Source organism: Eretmochelys imbricata, chromosome 1, assembly GCF_965152235.1.
Source record: "Eretmochelys imbricata isolate rEreImb1 chromosome 1, rEreImb1.hap1, whole genome shotgun sequence".
Classification (NCBI taxonomy): domain Eukaryota; kingdom Metazoa; phylum Chordata; order Testudines; family Cheloniidae; genus Eretmochelys; species Eretmochelys imbricata.
Window position 1 is genome coordinate 274,050,214 of NC_135572.1, and position 20,690 is coordinate 274,070,903.

The 20,690-nt window shown below is 38.3% G+C and overlaps 1 protein-coding gene across 6 annotated transcripts in view; it reads left to right on the plus strand.

Moving 5' to 3' along the window:
* The window catches only part of ANKS1B (ankyrin repeat and sterile alpha motif domain containing 1B), a 754,695-nt gene that overhangs the window by 272,057 nt on the left and 461,948 nt on the right, over nucleotides 1-20,690 (plus strand). For 5 of the 6 annotated variants that reach the window (XM_077807665.1, XM_077807666.1, XM_077807669.1 and 2 more), the window contains exons 11-12: nucleotides 6,471-6,607; nucleotides 19,437-19,605. In XM_077807665.1, coding sequence (XP_077663791.1) covers nucleotides 6,471-6,607; nucleotides 19,437-19,605 — 306 coding nt within the window. The remainder of the gene's footprint in view (nucleotides 1-6,470; nucleotides 6,608-19,436; nucleotides 19,606-20,690) is intronic. The other variant, XM_077807668.1, reaches the window with a different exon arrangement.

A 20,690-nucleotide genomic window follows, 5' to 3' on the forward strand; every position in this document is an offset into this window, starting at 1 on the left:
GAAAGCTAACAACTAGAATACCGAAACAAGAAAAATGTGCAAGGTTATGAAATGTCAGTTGTAGACAGTGCAAACATGCCATGTAAATATGCAAAAGCCAATACTAAACACTCATAATTTTGAGGTTACAAAAAACAAAAATAGGATAAATAACTGTAGCATTGTTTTGGGAAGTTCTGTTAGGCATCTACTGCTTGCAGAGGCAGAGTACCAAAAAATTATTCAGGAAATAGTGTAAATGAACAATCATCTCTCATTAGTACTTAATGAGAGAGGTCTTTTCAGACCATTGTCTGGCACTGCTAGGGTTATGCAAATTTGAAAAAAATTGCAAGGTCTATTTTTGCAGGTGGGTGATGAGAGGAAATAAAAAGTTGATAATCATCATACCCAAACTCTCAAAGATGATGCAGAAACAACTAACCAGACTCCCTGCTGCCACTGGAATGTACTTCACTGGTAATTAATTCCAAACACTATCTCAAAATAGCTACCAGATCCAGTACCAAGCTAGTTATAGCTACAAGTGCTTTCAAGAAAACAGTTGCAGCTATATATTTACTATCCAACTCAGAACAATGCTAATTCAGGTTTAAGTACATAGGAAACAAAGAAATTCAAGAGAACAAATGCATATAGTTTAGCGCAACCTGTTCTTCCCATATATCAAGTTTAGCTACTCACTGATTACATGCCTGAGTCTTCAATGTGCTCTTTTCGCATTTTCTCGAGTAATGTTTCTCGTGTCTTTAGATCCTAAAATATGTAATTTGTCCCGGTCTTTAATTCTGAGTTTTGTACCCTGGGGGTAGCTATGCATTAGTGGGGGGTGAGGATTCACCTATGAGGTTCTGCTAAGGAAGGACAGCTTTTACATCTGAAGCCCCACACAGGTGGAGTCTGCCTGGAGGAAGTACTGAATTAGTGAAACTTCTACAAGTTTGGGAACTGCTCTGCCCAGTTTTGCGCTTGTGCTTGCTGGCTCCAGCATCTTCAGTGACTTGGGCCACTGTGCCTCCATTCCAGGGTGTTTACTATTGCTGGAAACAGCAGTCTGGCTTGCCTAATGGATCCCAAGGGATAAATCAAGCCCAAGTTGTATGGGACTCCCACTTTTTTTTTTTTTTTTTCAGGTAAAACAAATTTTTAAACACAGCTATGTTTGAGTGCAGAATCCTGTTCTTTTTAATCACTGGTGCACTAAAGTCATCATTTTACTCATTTTTCCTTCATAGATGAATGCGCAATTCATGGATGTCTATGGAAGCCTTCATTATTGAAGGGAGTGGTTTCATTTTAGCATTCGCTGTGCTTTGCCAATGACTTCATAAAATAGTGGTAATTTCCTATAGCACTGTACAGATAATTCTGTTGAAAATCATTAAGATGAAAGTTTATGATAAAATCTTTTCAGAGCTAGTGTGGTTATTTTCTTATTTTTAATTTTTTAAAAATGTTATGACTGCCTTTGTTCTGCAACATGCTGAGTTTCAGGAATGTTTAATTTCTAAATCTAAAATTCAGAAGAGATTTGAATGTTGACAAACTATATATGGTCAGATTCACCAATATACTCTAGCTGTTTTACACAACTCCAGAGACAGTGTGACACAAAACAGCTGGAAACCTGCTACCAGCTAAACCGTATTTACATCTGATTTGTGTCACCAAAGCAGCACACCAGTTTATCTGGCCCCAAGATGCTCTATTTAAAAACATCAGTAGAAAGCTGAGGAAAGTGTCTGATTTTAGCAATGTTGTTTGTCAAAAATTTACTGAATTGGTTAGGCATTTTTTTAAACGGTATATTCAGGAATACTCAAGTGCAGCATTGTGTTTTAGAAAGGGCCTAGTTTTCTGCTTGGTACTGGCATACTTATTGCCTGCTTAATAATAATTAACAATATAATAAATAGGCACTATATGAGTGCAATGCTGTCTATCATTTGGTTATCTTAAAATACTTGGCAAAGATGAGAATGACCTTCCGGGTCAGGAGATTTTCAATGTACAGTTGTTCCCCCACGTACAGGAAAATAAAAAACTGCTGCTGTATAAATTACATTGATACTTTGTGTACTACTGTTCATACGATAAGTTTGCTTTCTTCTAATATTGTAGCACATTAAAGGACACAGGCATCAGTGAATTCATATTTTAATTGATATTGTAAGGTCTGGTTTCCACTTGCCTGATTTCTTTATAATTCTAATTAAACCATTAATTTATTGATGTTTCCTTTTCATATGTAACAGTACATTTACATAGCAAGGGAGAACAACATAGTTTGCAGCTGTAATAAAGAAGGCAAGCTATTTCTGATTTTTGTCATTCTGCTTTTTATAATTTTGGGGGGGAAACTGTACATTTTCCTAGATATAAGCAACCCTAGTATGTATAAACATTAAGCAGCCACCACTAGCATGAATGAGACCTTCATTCCCTTCCATGACTTTTATTTCCTGTTGGTCTCCTGGTAGCCTATAAACTCTAGAAAAGGGTCAAATATTTCTCATATTGTTTATCATACTAGTAATAATAAGTAAGTTCCATCTTCAGTTAGACCTTTGGAGATAGTGGCCAAGATTTTCAAAAGACTGAGTGCCTATATCTCTGCTCCTAAATTGCTCAAGAATATGAGAGCTGATGGGTACTCGGTACTTTTGAAAATCAAGCGCAATTTATTTAGGTACCTTAATATGAATATAGAAGCCCAACTGTAGGCATCCATTTTGGCAGCCGAAGAAACATCCAGCTAAATATTAAACACTATTAGAAGGGCATTTAATTAAATACACCACATAATCCAAGTTTTATTTTATCTAAAGGTCACTGTGTATTTAAACGGATGTTGCAACAATTTGAATCGCTTTGGGTATTTATCTTGCAATCGTGTAAATGAAAGGTACGGATGAAGAAATTAACTCCCAACCTTCTTGTTTTATGAAAAGATTAGTTATAGTGTTAATTCTTATATGTTTACTTTGTTAGAGACACGTTAGTGTATACCAAGAACTAAACTATTTTTTTACATGAACAAGATACCTGGATGACCATATTAATTATGTCTCAAAACTGTGAACTAAGGAGCAGAGAAGATTAGTGTCCCCACCTTTCTGCTGTTACATAGAACAAACTGAGGTTATACGGTAACTGTGTTAACATAATACATTTACACTTCTGTATAACACTTAGCGTCGCAGAGGCATTTGACTGTCCTTCCTGACATTCTGCTTTAAAAAAAGCAGTATTCAAAAATCAAGGTAATCCAGATTAAGTGGATTTAAAACTGGTTAACTGACAGATCTCAAAGTAATTGTAAAAGTGGAATAATCATCCTGTGGGAGAGTTTCTAATTGGGTTCCACAGGGATTTGTTCTTGGTCCTGTTCAATATTTGTATCAATGGTCTGGAAGAAACTCTGAAATAATTCCTGGAAAAATTCCCACATAATGATGGAGAGAGCTCAGTTATACATATAGATCTGGACTGGCTGGTAAAGTGGGTTTATTTGAACAACATGCTTTTTACCACAGCCAAGTGCAAGTTGTATATGTAGGAGCAAAGAATGTAGGTCATAATTACTTGAGTGGAGACAGTACCCTGGAATGCAGTGACACTGAAAAGGATTTAGGGATAATGGTAGGTAACCAACTGAATATGAGCCCCCTAGTGTAATTCTGTAGTTTAGAGGGCAAATGTAATCCTTTGGTACTCAAACCTGGGAATATCAAGGAGGAGTAGGAAAGTAGCATTACCCCTATATATGGCGTTAACAAGACCATTACTGGAACACCATGTCCAGTTCTGGTATCCACGCTTCAGAAAGGATGTAGAAAAATTAGAAAGAGTTCAGAAAAAAGTTGCAAGAATAATCTGAGACATGGAAAATGTGCCTCATAGTGAGAGACTTAAGAAGCTCAATCTATTTATTTTTTTCCAAGAGAAGGTTAAGAGGTTATTTGGTTATGGTCTACAAATACTTAAGTGGGCAAGAGATTTCTGAGGGTAGATGGCGCTTTAATGTATTAGAAAAAGACATAACTAGATCAGGTGGTAAGATGCTGAAGCTTTCTAAAAGAATGCTAAATCAAACAGAAGTTATGGACTTGATGCAGAAATTAGTGGATGAGTCTATGGTATGTGTTATGGAGAAGGTGGATTAGATCATAATGGTCCTTTCTCTTCTTAATTTCTGAATCACATCATATGGCTAAATTCTGTGCTAACATGCACCCCGGTGCAACAACTCAGTGAAATTAATAGGACTGCCCGGAATGTAAATCAGCAACAACAACAAAGATATTTGTTTGATCTGTCTGGGTGTATGTTTATATATGCTCTAGTTTTAGAATTATTTTTTAATAATTTTGGTTATTATTTTTAATGTCAGAAAATATCTTATGGGGCATATTTTCAGCTCTGCTTCTCTTCGTTTGTTCTGCTCATGTGTCACAAAAGGAGCAAAAAATGACCACAAACCCCTAACATGAGGGAGTTCATAGTGGGCACTGATCAGAAATGGCTTCTATGACACCCTACTTGTGAAAGCTGGTGTGTTAGGGGTAGGAGAGAACGTGACTGGCGCATGGATTATCCACTGGAGATTACTCGAATGCATGCTTGGGGACCATTGGCAGCAGGTGCATGCTAGAACAGCCCCTAGACTACTATAACTTTTCCTGGAACTGGCAGAGAATCAGACATCAGTAACTGGCTCACTGTCAGTTTAGTCTCTGGCTGCCAGCTCACTTTCCACTGGATGCAGCAGAGTCTGGCCCTACTGTTTCAAGGGTAAATTGCTTCCTTTTATCTTGAATTGCTGCACTGAAATTTATATTAGTTTGAATGTATTTACAGTTAGGGCTTTCATAAAAAAAAAACTACCTAAAAATATTTTCTTTGGTCCTATTCCCAACAAACAGAAAGGGAAAATAAATTAGAGCATTATAATTATGCAATAATTTATATTACAAAATAAAATTAATTCAAGGCTTTTTATTATTAATGAAACTGCATACCATATACTTAAACTAGAAAATATCTTTGCTATAGTTGAATTGGTAATGATTCTCTCTCTTTGATGGAGAAAACCCATGTGGTGCATCATTACTGGTCATCTGATGGTGGGTCATACAGTGAAAATAAAAAGCTGTTCACAATAAGGACATTGTTTATAAGAAACAGCTACATATCTGATGCTTTATTCCCTTGAGAAAGGACAGAGGGTCTGAAATGTTGAGCTGTTGGGTTTTTTCAGGGTGCTTGCATAATCGAAATACATTGTAGAATTTAGTATCTAAGAATATAAGGTTTCAGAGTAGCAGCCGTGTTAGTCTGTATTCGCAAAAAGAAAAGGAGTACTTGTGGAACCTTAGAGACTAACCAATTTATTTGAACATAAGCTTTCGTGAGCTACAGCTCACTTCATCGGATGCATTGCAATAAATTGGTTAGTCTCTAAGGTACCACAAGTACTCCTTTTCTTTTTAAGAATATAAGGTATTCCAATAAACACAAAAGGACCTGATTCTTATCTACACTACTTCCAATTTATGCTGCTCTGGCAGTGTAAAGAAGATTTTAGGTGGGAATACTATGTTTTTGCTCACTTCAAGGCCCCTTGCATGACTACAGTGGTGTAAACTGTGGAAGTGAGGAATCAGACCCTAGAGAGTGCACAGGTTTTACATATATTGTAGGCCTGAAGATTGCTTTTCACTGCTCTGGACCTGTAAAGCAGATTTTAAGTAGGGGTAAATTACGTTTACATTCACTTTAAGGCCAGAGCAAGGTAAAGGTGCTTTAGTGTAATTAAGAATCAGGCCGTATATGTATTTATCTTCCTAGAAATGTGTTATTACATCTCTCCCCTACTCCTCTAACAGGATTCATACTTTGATGTGTATATTTTCAGTGGTGTGTCTGTAACAGTAATATACCCTAACCCACAGGAGCATATGGGCCTCAGTCCAACATAGCACTTAATCATGTACTTAATTTTAAGCATGTGAGTAGTTACACTGACTCATGTGGGACTGCACAAATGCTTTAAATTAGGCACATGTTTAAGTACTTTACTGAATTGGTGCCTTGATGGTCTTATTACAGCAAAGCTGACTGAAAAGACCGGCAGTTGATATTTAGCCTTAGATTATTCTGAGTGTAAAAGCAGTATTAGGAACTGTGATGAGTAATTCAGAAAAATGAATTAAACAATATTTTTTCATTTTGTGTGCACTAATATTTAGGTACCATAGGGGGTGATATATACCAGCTTAAATGGAAAAAAATATGTACTAAAAATATAGGATAAATATGCAGTATTTTCCTCACTGTCTGTGCTCAACAATGTTAATTTTTCAAAGTTGAAATATTGCTCTGTTTTCAGAAGTATTTTCTGATTTTAAAAGACATATACTGTTCTAGAATATGCAGTAGGTTCATCAAAATGCTATTTTTATTCACAGATAATGCACCTCAGGTAGCAATTACTGCACCAGGAACTGGTAACCATAGAAACAGCTCTACAGGCCCAACACCTGACTGCTCTCCTCCATCACCAGACACTGCACTTAAAAATATAGTAAAAGTTATACGCCCTCAGGTAGGTCATCAGAATAAACTCTCTTGTTAATTGTTTCTGATTCTGTGAACAGTTGACCGTGTGTGCACGCACATGTATGTATGCATGTACTCTGTCTCTAATAAGGACCTTTTGAATATATAAATGTAGATAATTAAAAAAATGGAGAAACTGAGACGTCCAAAATATTTTCTGACCCCGCAAAAAGATCTTGGTTATACGTGGGGAAATTAAAACCTCTGGGAATATGGTCAGAGAGATGTACAATGTCTTAAAATAATTATACAACTATTTCTTGTTACAGAATTAATGACAAATATTTTTTTTGTTTAATGCTAGTGCTTTATTTGGCTGCCTTTAGTTTTCCCCCAAGTTTTTGTTCTCTTTTTATCCTTTTTCCAGGCCTCTTTCCCTCACTATACTTCTGTCCTCTTGATTCCATACCTTTTGGACATTATTTATTTTACTTTGTCTTATATTATGGTTGAGTCTACATAACTTTAAACTTTTCCACATATTTCTAATTCTGTGTATAGAATAGACGAAAGGGTCTTATACCTGCTTAACACTATAGTACCTAAATATCTTCCAGTAGGGCATTAAGCAACGTGACTAACATCTGTCACAAGTTATTTGTTTGTTCTCTCATCCTTTCTTCAGGAAGAGAAGCATATGCTGTGGTGTGTCTTGTTTTGGTTGTATTAATTTTTTATAAGACACATGTTGCTATGTATCTGTTACAGAAGGCAAGGTCAAAGAAATGTCTTATATTTTGAGTAGAAGGTGATGAGGTTTGTGATTGTCTTTTAGTTCTTGGAGAATTCACTCCACAGGCTGGGACCAGCTCCTCCCCCGCAGATTCTGTCTCCCACATGGATGAGCTTTGCCCTTATTGTAGAGAACTCTGTTGTGCCAGAGAGCAAAGTTGTTGAGTACAGTCTTCATCCCAGAGGTTTAGGTGGTTTGTTAGCTAACCTGGGCCCAGGCAATGCAGTGCCATGAAAATAAGGACCTAGACTTTGAACTTGATTCAGTAGTACATGGGAAACTTGTGGAGAGACCAGAGAGGCTGAAGACTTCATGCCAAGGTATATCGTCACATTGCTATAGTCCAACTGAGAGGTGACACAGACATGAATGAGTTGATGCCATCCAAACATTGGTCCCTCGATGGTAGAGGTGTGGTTGTATGTGGTGAAAGACAGGTAGAGCTGTGTGTCATCTGCATATTGGTGCCACTTCAGTTGTCTGACCAATTCACCTAGTGGCTGCACATAGATGTTGAAAAGGACTAGAGAGACAATTGATCCTTGTGGGACTCCATGGTGAGGGTCTAGTGGTAGAGGTGAAGTTTCTCATCAGTACTCATTGGGTGCATGCCTCCAGGAATGACTCAAACCGTATTAACACATTACTCTGCACCATTGCCGCCTCTCACATGAGAAGCAGTTGACATGGCTGACCGTGTCAAATGCTGCAGATAGGTCCGGAAGGTTGAGAATGGATGTCTGCCCTCCATCCACTGACAGCTGGAGATCATCCATTAGTGCCACTATCGCAGTTTCAGTTCTATGTTCTGGCCTGAATCCAGATTGTACTATGTCTAGAATATTATCTTCTTGGCCTTTTTTGCCTTTTCCCAATTGTCTCCCCCTTTTTCTATTTCTGTAGGCTCTCTCTTTCTCTATCTCTCCCCCTCTACATCACAGTTCTATTGAAGTACCTTCTTCCCTCTTAGTTGTTTTTTCTAATCGGAGGCAGGCAGACAGGCACTGGAAATACTGTTGGAACAAGTTGTTGTGTGGTAGTTCATTGAAAATAGCATTTAAAAATCTGTTTTCATCATGATATTGCCAACAGATGGACCCAGAACATTGAATGGTGATGTTCTTGTGCTAGTTCATCTTGAATAGTGTTCATAGGGACTCAGGGGAGGAGTTGTTTGGATTTAAATCAGACCCATTTACGCACTCTCAGTGTATATGGTATCAGCGCTGCTGTCATCCTACTGCAGAAGAAAAGGGGATATGGTCAGAACTTCACCATTCTTGTTAGAATGGACAGTCAAAATAACTTTAACATAATATTTAGCCACCCTTTTTGCTATGTAGAACACTTCAATAGTAGAAAGTATGTAACCTATTGGTCAGTGTGTATTTATGTGTCTGCATCTGTGACCATATGTGGAGATGGATCTGTTACAGCTCTCAGCTCCCCTTCCCCTTTTCTTTCCCGTATCTCCCTTAGATCCCTATCTGCTATGTCCCCCCCACCCTTCCTTTATCTTTCCATTTAGCTAATCTCCTCCCAACAAAACCCTACCCTAAGAATTTTTAAAAAAGAAATTGTGGAACTAACATGATGTTTGCAAAACATCACTCTGTTAATTCTGGTTATATATTTACTCCCTTTCCCCTGCCCTTTGTCTGTCTTGTCTATTAAGACTGCAAGCTCTTTTGAGCAGGGACTGTTACTCTGACTGTACAGTGCCTGTCTTGGTTGGCCTCTAGGCACTATCATAATACAAATAAATAATAATGATAATATATAATACACACAGATTAATTCATTTTAGGGGTATATTTTGTTCCCTGTTAGGGCCCCTTTACTCCATTCTGACAGAGTAGAGAGGTTTTAAGGGGAACAGAAATAGCCTGCAGGGAACAGCCCCAGCACAAAAGTGGACTAAACTGCTATACCACTTTTTTCCTCTTCTCTATCCAGCATAGTGACATACTAGGGGAGTGACTGGATGGGACAGCGAGTGCTAGAATGTAAAATTCTCTGGCTGTTTGGGGCTACTGAGCTCCTGCAGCCCCTGCACTCAGAGCTGCTTTGTCCTTTTGCAAAGGCATACATCTGCCTCTGTCTTCTAGGGCCCCACTTTGCCACTACCCACCCAATCCCTTCTGGATCCTTGCTTCCTTCATATTCCACTGCCTTCCCAAGTCCTCCATTCCCTCCAAAAACCTTCCCTTTAAGGCTCTTTTATTACTGTTAGACTCCAGGCTACACACAGGCTCCCTACACAGAAAGTTAAGAAGCTGCCTCTGATATGTGAAGGCAGCAGAAGACAGCATCCCACAGATTCCTCTGCCTGCAGACCCAGGGGCTGTGGAAGTCCTGATTTTCCTCAGAAGCAAGCTTTTCCAATTTTCACCATAATCAATAGGCTTATGCTCACTGATGTCTAGAACATTCTTTGAAATTGATTCAGAGTTATCATGTTACATATGAACAAACAGAAAAATGGTCTGAAGTTCAGCGTATGACTGAGTGAAGGTGAGATCCGTGATTTTTTTTTTCTTCATTTTATTCAGACAAATTTTGCCATGGTCTAACTCCATCAAGAATTATTTTGATTACTAAACTTTAGCCTGGAAAAGGAAGTACAACTCCTGTTCATGAGTTATGCTTCTATGAAACACCAAGTTGTCACTCTGGAGTGTTCCTCTCACTCTGGAGTTACTCACAGCCCTTTGTGCTGAAAGGAATGATTGGAAACATTTTTTATAAAATGCCATGTGACATCAGAGTTTTGAATATAAATGTTTAATATTTGTGTGTTTCATAGCACATAATTGCTGGTTTCCAAACACTATCAGAGTGATTCTGTAAGTGAACAAAATCCCACTTTTGGAAACACCTTTGTAAAACTGCCATAACATAGCTTTTCGTTTTGTCTGCTTGATTTTATTTGAACCCCTTATTCTTTTATTTTCAACTTCAGTTTTGTTAGAGTGATAGGAGCTCTTGAACCTGATTCTCATTTACACTGAGCCCCCCTTACACTACTCTGGAAGTGTAAGAACCCCTTAAAATGGTCGTAAATTACATTTATGCCGACTTCAAGACTTTCTGATACTGGCAGAGTGGTGTAAAGGGGCTCTGTTTAGACTATGATTTAAAGGTGTGTTGTTAGATTGTGAAAGATAGCTTGATCTAAGTTACACCTTCTAAAACTTTAGAGTCCTTTGAGCTTTATTTTGACCACTTACCATGTACTAAAGTACATCTTGTCTTGTCTGCGCTAGAGCTGTAGAAGGTGTTAGACTGATTATATCTTTAAATCATAGTCTAAAACAAACCTAAAAGAGACTAAGCCCACATGTAAAGTCTTATGTGCATTAGTCAGCACACAGAACAAAGTACTCTGGATTACAGCAAGTCACTTGTTAATCAGCATTTGAATACAGGTATGTCTACACTGCAATTAGATACCAATGGCTGGCCCAAGCAAGCTGACTCCCAGTCTCTTGGGGCTTGGGCTGCAAAGCGGTTTAAGTGCAGTGTAGGCTTCCAGGCTTGTGCCACAGCCGGAGCTCTGGGACCCTCCCACCTTGCAGGGTCCTAGAGCCCAGATTCCAGTCTGAGACAGGAAGTCTACACTGCAATTAAACAGCCCTGCAACTCGAGCCCTGAGAGCTTGAATCAGCACTAGCCAGCTGCAGGCTTTTAATTGCCGTGTAGATATACCCTAGGTGAGCCACATTCTCTTGTAATAATGTCTCTATAACGTTTCAAGACACAGATGTAAGGCTCAACCATCTCAGCATCTCCTTTTGTGAATTTGTTTTTCTTGGCCTAGCCATTTACTTGTGGAGTCTTGGGCAATAATCATGAATTTCAATTCTGAACTCTCGGAGAAACCTTTTAAAATTCTTCATTTATTAATTATAATGTATTGACTACTTTTTCTCTTCATGTCTTGCTAAGGTGGGTTTCATGTGGCTAACTGCAGTTATGGTTTTTGATGTCCAAAGTGTGGACTATTTAAAAAATGTCTCAGGCATTATCTTCCGTGAATAAATGCTCATTTTATGTGAACAGGATTGTTCCTTAACATTGTTGTCAGTGATCTGGTGTTTAATAAGTGGGGGTTGTCGGGGGGGGGGGGGGAGGGATGGGATGGCAGAATGAATTTCAGCATTTGTGACAGGTCACATTTAGATGCAAGATTTTTTTTATCCATCTGAATATTACTGGCTAAAACTGGCTTCCTCTCACACTTGTTGTTTATATTGCTCAACTCCCAAATAACCTCCTAGAAGAATTCTTTTTAACATCTTGTGTTCCGCTGATTTTGGAAGTACTGTCTTAAAAAGAATGGTAATCTCATACACTAGCAGCATATGGTGAACAAGTCTGAGTGCCAGCCATGGTCTGTCACAGCTGGCAGGTCTAGGAGCAATGTGGAGATAGTTTAGGTCTTCAGAGGAGAGAGCAAATTATTTCAGTCACTGTAGAGCCTCTCTGGCTGACACAATGAGTGGCATTGATTTACATTTGCGGAGAAAATTGGATCCAAATGTTTTACAGGTAGATTCCTCCCCACTCACACAAGCATGCTATAGAAAGGTCTTTAAAAATGGCTGTGGGTAGGCAAAGGAGACATTAGAATCCCAGAAGACCATTTTCCCTCAAAAATTGGGCTAAAGCCTAAGGACTTGATCATGCTTTATGACACTACAAACATTACCAGGTATGCTGGGAAATGACTTAACATGCTTTTCCATCAATATGTAGTAAGTCATTTTTAAGATGCAGCAATCATCATTAATCTGTGTTACAGTATAGCTGAGAGGTCCAAACTGAAACTGGAGTCCCATAGAGCTATGTGGTAGAAGAAAGGAACTATTATTTACCCTATTTTACATATTGGAAACTGAGGCTCAGAGAGATTAATTGACTTGTCTAATGTCACACAAGTAGTCTGTGGTAGAGTTAATGACACTGCCAACATTTCAGCTGAAACAGTATGGGTTGTATCTCAAAGATTTTTTGAGATGTTAGCAGCCAGTTTCACAATTTTATTAACAGATAAACCACAAAGATCAATGTCACTGTCTCCCAGCACCTCAGAAATTCCTAGTAAATGCATAATATAGCTATGATTTTTTTCTATTTTTCTGACATTGAGTCAGGGTTACTTGCAGGCAAAGCTGCTGCAAAGAAAACTGGTGTTTACATTTTTTTTTTGCTTGTTTCTTGCACTTTAAAAAAAAAAAAGAACATAATTTGTTAGATACTGTTCTGGTGCCTCAGGCTGGTCATCCCATCCTCAGCATTACTCATCTCCACTGATTTCAACTTCCTTTAAGAGATTGATCAAAAATCATAACAGAATAGCAGGGGACAGTTAAGAAAATCTTATGAAATATCCAGTGGAACAGCCCTACACATGTGTGGAAATACTCTACTGCCAGCAGACCCATTAATATAGCATTTCATATAGAAAGAAAGAGAGAAAGAGAGAAAGAAAGAGCCAAGTTCTGTGAGATGCTGAGTACTCCCTGCAAAGTGCTGAGCTTCCCAGATTCCCATTAAAGTCAAGGTACTTAGCACCTTGCCCGATAGACCCAAAGCCTAGGCATGGATTTAGGGTACATCTCCACTGGAATAAAAGACCCACAGCTGGCCCAGTTCAGCTGACTTGGGCTTGCGGGGCTAAAAATTGCAGTGTCACATTCAGGCTCAGGCTGGAGCCTGGGCTCTGGGACCTTCCCCCTCACAGGTCCCAAAGATCAAGTTCCAAACCAAACCCAAACATCTGCACTGCAATTTTACAGCTCCACAGCCCAAGCCTGGCGAGCCCGAGTCAGCTGACCCAGGCCAGTCATGGGTGTTTAATTGCTGTAGACATAGCCTTAGTTCCTGATTCTCAGACACTTGTATTTGTTTATATGGAATTATTTTTAAACCTAAAGTGTTTACCCAAATCTACTGGGAATAGTTCAAAACCTTCCTTATCCTAGTAATACTGAAAGCAAGGATGCTTTATGAAATAGTCAAAAAAGAAATAACAGGTATGCTATTAATGTCTATTTAAAAAGCTAACAATTCATATACATATGATGGCAAGCAGAACAAAAAAAAACCTTCTGTAGTATTCTAAAATTATGTATATGAGTCATACATGTTTAGAAATAAAAGTATACTTTATAATATAGTTAGTGAGATGGCTGATAATATCTCCAGAGCAGAATATTTAGAAATCCTTGTTTAGATATTCAGTGACTACTTAACACCATTAACTAAAATATTATTAATCGTGCACATTGTAATAGACCTTCTCTTTTGACAACTCATTACAAAACATTATTCCAATTAGATGATTTTAATTAGAGCTAAGCAAATATGAAAATAAAAACATCTGTTCAATAGACAGTAGTGATGAAAAAAGAAAACAAGCTGTTTGAGTGCATTAAAGCTTTGATCCACCCTTGGTTCAGCAAAGAATTTAAGCACATATCTAAGTTTAAGCATGTGAATAATCCTCACAATTAGTAGTGATTTTTTTAGAGAATATTGTTTCTAAATAGATACTTTTCTCTTGTTGAAGATGAATTGCCTCTCTGGAACTGTCCCGTAGTTTTAGTTTTCTAATTCAGTGTGTACATAAGAGTCAGAGGAATTCAGAGTTATTCAGATCTCTATTTACAGTATATGGGCCCAAGCTCGTGCAGTACTGAACATCCTCAACTCTTTGGAGTCTATGATACTTGAGGATCAGGCCTGTTATAGGTAAATGGTTGAAAAGTGGATCACAGAATATGTAAAAGCCTCAATGAATAATTCAATAAACATTTTTCAGTGAATATAGTGCATATACAGTTTGTGAATATGGCGCTTTCTCAGAGGCTAAAGATCCACTGTTAATACTAATCCCATCCTTTAAAAAGGAACCAATACCCACAAAAATGCAACAGCTTTAGTGCATCAGAACAAAGTGGGTGTCACAGGAGGATAGATAGACTGGCTCCAACCACTAGGTTGTATTATCTTAGTGGTCAGAACAGCACCAAAAGGAAGAGTCAAAGGCATAGCCGGGAGGCAAGCCAGTGGTCAGAGCCAGGAGTTCAGACATAGGCAGGGACTAGGGCTGGAGCAGAACGAGCAAGAATCAGAACAAGGGCCAGCCAAGAAGCAGGCCGAGTACAGATATAAACGTGGAATACATAGAGCAGCCAGTGTGCTGCTGTTGCTACAGGGTTTAAATGATGATCTGTTGGCTTTTCTGACCAACTGGGGAGCACAGTCAGTTTGAGAGCATTTTTTGGGCCCAGCTGAGCTCACTGGGTTGCCAGGCACTGAGTCTGGAGGCAGCTGAGTTCCTGACAGTGGGAGAGCTGCAGGAGAGCTGCTCAGAACTCATTGCTGCTCGCTGGCTGAGATTAAGAAATGACAATTGGGGCCCAAGGAAGAGGAGAGAAGCATCATACATACCCTCCTTCACTCCCAGCCACTGGTGTCAAGCAAAGTGGTGGTCTGAGATAAAGCAGGGGAGGAGGGAAGAACAGCACAGCTGATTGCTGACATTTGGTTACCTCATCCAGCAGAGAAGTCAGGAAGAGGCGCTAGGATAACAAAGAGAAGAGGCACTGTGAATGCACAAGAACAGAAAGCACCGTGGATACTCCATGCACACAACAATACACAAAGGGACAATGGCAGCTGTGCCATCGTTGTGTGTATCAATAATTTTCAGATGTCTCAGGAAGTATGCTAACACACTGTCAGGCCATCCTGAGGAAGTGTGGACCAGCTGAATGAGCAGCATGCCGGAGGTCACATTGTATTAGTTCAGAATCTCTTTAGTAGAAACAGAAGTCACTAGGAATCTTTTGATTAGCAATAAAATTAAATAAATTTAGTTTGAGTTTATTGCCTTTATAGTAGAGAATAATTTATGGTTAAAGAAATGCAAACATTTATTTATCCTTCTTTCATTTTTTTTAAATTCCCATGACGTTATGAGGTTTCTGTTGTAGCTCCTTGGGACATATTTGCTGCTAAATACAGTATAATTACTGCCTGGTGCTCTGAATTAAGATATTAGGCAAAAAAATCAAGATTATCAGTATGAATGCTGAAACTTGCTGCTTTTTTATCTTTAATTTTAGTCATATTTATAATTTGAGATATGAAATTGTAATAGCCATACCCATGAAAACATTAATGTAGATAATTAAAATGACAGTGTTTCTTCTATGTGTTCATTTATTTTGATGTTTGAAGAGCTAGTTATCTTGGGAGACTGGGTAATAGGACAATCAAGTCTTTCCAACTCTAGATTACTAGTTTGAACCAAACCCAGTTCAGTAGTGACTAAAAGTTGTTGCCATCTGATGACTGATGCTCTCAGTCCAGATCCTGATAAGCAGATGTACAATTAAAACACAGCTGGCACTCTTGTTGCTGCTAATATCAGTAATCAGGCCGAGAATGAAACAGGCATGTTGAGCCTTCCAGGTCAAAATTGAGGTTCATGGGAAGGCACAGGTGTGAAGCCTAAACCGTCACTGCCTATGTTGTACCTGTTCTTTGGGTAAACAGGAGTATTCTCTAGCTTCTGTGGTAATTCAGCACTTTTCATGAGCAAAAATTTCATTTTATGATTATTTACTTTGTATTTGAATAGCAAGGGGTGCAATCTACCACTTTTCTTTATTTTTCAGCTTACAAAATGCACATCTTTTTATAATGTAAGGAAATATGAGACTGCTATTTAAATAGATGAGTGGAGAAACCATTATGCCTAGTATACTTGCCTCTGCCAAGGGATCATAAACCTATAGATGGCTCTAAACTGAGAAGGGAGAACCAAGTTAGATATCTGAATTTGTAATTGTTCTGTGTTGCTATTTTTTAGCATGTGAAATATTTTGGATCAAAAAGCTACAGAAAATTGACTTGCAATGACATTGCTTCATTTTGGACTGATGTCTTATCAAGGTTGTGATGTTGTACATATGAAAAAGGGTGTCTCGACTTTCATTGTTTCTCCACCACTGGCAATTTATAAATGGAAAAAAATATTTTTTTAAAGATATATTCTAGTTCACACAGGAACTAATTCAGGGAAGTCCTATGGACTGTGTTATTCAGCCTTTCCCCTGAGACCATGCCTCATGACGCCAATATTTTGACCCTAAGCTCCTGCAGAGGAGCTTATAGGCCATCAGTTTTCTCATAAAGAGAAATTTTGGCAGTTTTTAATTGCAGCAGATAAGGCTACCCTGTGAGTGTTCATTCTCGGTACTTCTGCTCTGACTTAATTTTGTACTAGGTAGATTTGTGCTTCTAGCCGCAACTAGCATATATTAATGAACTATTAGCAGATTGTAATAGCTTGACATTTTCTAGGACCAGGGATAAGAATCCTCTATTGTGCCACTAATGTTCAGGTGCTAGAACCATGCATAACTATACTAATTGCTGCATGCTGGCAGGTGGTTCTTGTTAGCTCCAATCTGAATATAACAGAATTAGACTGCCTGCCCCTCTAGGGAAAAGGGAACTAAAGGCTGAGCTAGAGAAGTTTCTGTAGAAGAACCCTAGGATTAGAAACAAATCTTGTTAAGTTTTTGTTTTGTTGATTTAAATAATAATGTCAAAGCCCAGGAAGAGGGTAAACTTGAGCTCTGTGTGCGTGTAGACTATATTCAAAGCAGAGTAGGAAGGTTATCTGCTTACCCATCTGTTCGTATGTTAGGTGAATTTGCAATCCCAATGTTCTGCATGCACAGGAATATTGAAGGAGTTCCAAAAATCAGTCCTTTGCATAGTTGTACTAAAAGACTCCTCGCTTAGATCTAAGTGCTCAGGCACCTTTGCCACAGTAGGGTGAAAGCACCTACATACAGACTACTGAGGCTGTAGCTACTATCCATCTGCAGGTTAGGCTGCCTTATGAAAGTAATCAGACTTATTATTGGTCATTTAAAGCCGCATAAAGCGTTCCCTAAAACCAGGAAAGCATCACGTGTGGTTCCCTGCCATGCAGCCCTGCTCCAACAGTTGTGTAACATGTGACCAAAAGGGAACCCTTCTGGCCTACTGTAATATCCCTCTCTCCCCTTTGCCAATTGGGATTAATGATTATGGCCCCTTAGTATCAGTGTGGGGGGAATTTAGGAGGAGGACAAATCCTAGGATCAACAAGAGATCACTTCTTATCAGATAAGTCCTGGAGACTTACTTGTGCAAAACACTCAAGTGCATGCATCCATCCTTTTGAAATGAATGGAATACCTTTTTCAAAGATTTGTGCATGAGGTTTGCGCAGAAATTTTCAAAGAAAAGCCACTGTAGTGTATGTCATTCTAGACTAACGTGGTAAATCAGATGAACAGTAATAGGCCAGCTGGTGGCAGTGTGGTGAATCTGCTGCTGCTGTTCTGACTGGCAACTGATATAGGACAGCCACGAGGGGAAGGTTCCATGGCAGCTAGGAGGATGACTAGAGGCCTGGAAGAACAAAGATGGAGGTGGCTGCTCAGGGTGACCGAGTTGGCGATTCCAGAGCTGCCTAAGTGAGGTTGGGCCTGTCTCAGTTTAAGAGTAACTAGAGTCCTGTATTTTGTGTGAATAAACCAGTTATACCAGACATAACTCCATGACATCAGCTTCTCTCAACAGAAGAAACTGACCTACTGCAAGGCCCCCAAATAAGAAACCTTCTTGCAACATATCCCTTTTAAACATAATTATGTCACTGCTGAATTGCATTTTAGCAAAAATAAATGGTGCACTTTTGTTGCATTTTTGTTCAGATCAGTAGTTTGGCTAAGACCCATACCAGTACCTCTTATTTAAAGCTATTTGATGCGGGAGTCTGTCTGCCTTCATGAAAATCTTCACAGCAATTACTAGCCCTAGGAAGGAGCCTTGCAAGCCATACATTATTTTTTGGATTATTAAAGAAGTTAATTCCCCTCCATAGACTGCAAACTAGTTGCAGCTGCGTGCCTATCCTTAACCTACACAACTTTTTCAGTTTTAACAGGACACAGTCAATTTATATTATGCCCAAAATTTTGCAATTGAACAAGAAATCTTTTACAAAACCTGAGCCAAATTACGTTTCAAAAAATTTTTTTTTAACATTCCAATGGAAACAGTTGCTTTTTAGCAAAATACATTGTTTTCTGTATTTGTAATATAAACATTTCAACATTAATAACCTCAAAATGAAATGGGCCATAAACAAAAGTGAAAATTACTTCATTGGGCTAATTGTACTTTAGCATTTTGTGCTGAGTAAGGGGTCTGAGTAGCTACATGGCCTCAAGAAGAGCCATTGCTCCTAGGGTAATCATCTGCTACCGGCCCTCACCGGGAGCAGATTCTTTTCTTCAGATGATCTCTACATATGCTGTGCTACCCTGGCATGTTGAGAGGCTAACCAAAGCTCCACCTCCATTTTTGTACTTTCAGTTTTAATAATATAGAGTATTATGCAAATAGGTGAAGGAATGAGTGTTTCCAATATATGGCTTTTAAGATGACATTGTCCCTTTAGTTCTAAATAAGCTTTTAGATCTTTGAGAGTCTTTGATTAATTAAGCTCAGCCTTGCCTGCAGTCAAATTTAAGAGCCTTGCCTGTATGAATAAACATCAGGGGGCTGCCTGACCATGCGCAGTGGAATTTATTACCTATTATTACTGGTTTGTTACTTTCTAGACCATCCGTGAGATAGATCTAAATGTTTTGTAAGATATATTGTTGAGTGGAGCAAAAGCTCAGAGCCAGCTATCTAGCTGCTGAAAGGAGTGCACTTCCGTGTTTTAAAAAAGGATTACAATTAATATAGGTAAACCTGTAGAAGCATGTTATCTTCCTAAGCAAAAATGATTCTGTAATTAAGGTGACAAGTATGCAAAACTACTGTTCAGATTTTGGAGAAAAAGTTAGATCTAAGTCACCACACCTTGTCTTGTTTTTGGCTAAATAAATTTTTTAGAAAGAGATGAACTCCAATTATGTGGGGTGAATGTCAAATAATGAAGATGGGGGAAATCATCTAATGTCTGGTGTTAGTTACACTTTGAACTCTACTTTTTCAGCCCAAACAGAGAACATCAATAGTATCTTCTCTGGAATTTCACCGACTAAATCACAGCCACGATTATTTTGAAATCAACTCATCCATTGGATATGCAAGCTTTACTTCCAGTCCTTCAGTCAGTCCAGCTAATTTTTCCATTGGATCAATTGAAGAGAATGAACTTTTAGGTAAGAGAACAAATAAATTTCTTATGAAGCTAGGGAAAGGAGAGACATTGGGTACTAAATCAATTGAGCAAGATATCAGTTTTGTACTTGGAAAGGTTTTCATGAGAAGACAGAATGTAGCTTGGTAATGTTTCATATAATTTTAACAGAGTAGAAATTGGCAATATTTGTACTGAAATTTTTTTCCCAACAAAAAAGTGATGCAACATCTACGTTTGACTGGGGAGGGGGGAAGTTTGACTGTGAAAGGGCAAACCTGTGTCTGACAATTTTCATGCAACTCTACAAGTGATCTGACACAATCCTACCACTATGATTAAAATATATTAGCTTTTCCTGGATTTTGGTTTTAATAAGTCTAGATTCTTTTTACATAATTGCATGAAGCATTGATATTATATGTGTGTAAAATACATTTAAGGTTTACAATTTCTGTTTGCATTGGAATAACCTAAAGTTCATATTGGGGAAGCAGGGTAAGGGAAAATAAATTGAATTAGAAATTATAAATTTGCCTCAGTAAAGATGGTGAAGGGAAGGCAAATTTCTTATTTCTACTATTGCAATAGAGTAATACTTTATTCTGTTTTAAATATACTGTAGAGAGGTTTGTTATATATAATGTTATTCCATAAACACTATCTTTATTTAAAAGGGATTGAGGTTGGTTAAGTGTGAGATCGCCCTCCCTCCCAAAGCAAAACCTAAGAAGCAGGGAAATGCCAATTATAGGATGCTTCTTAACTGTACACCAAAGCCCGCAGAGCACATTTACACTGATAGTGACAGACTCTGTGTTATCACAGGGAACTTCCTTCTGCTTCTAGCTGATAAGAAATCACACTACAGGCAGCACATTAATCTCCGTTGCAAGACCCCAATTATGAGTTCATGCTTCCCCCATAAACACACATCAGTTCTAAATATTTGCTTATGTTCCTCAGGCTGTGATTAAGGTTTCACATTATACTATGAAGACATTTAGAATAGGAGAATGTTGTTAATATAATAGAAAAGATATGAACAAACAATCATTAATAACTTTCTTTATCACAGCCTAATTCATTCAAATGTACATTTGATAG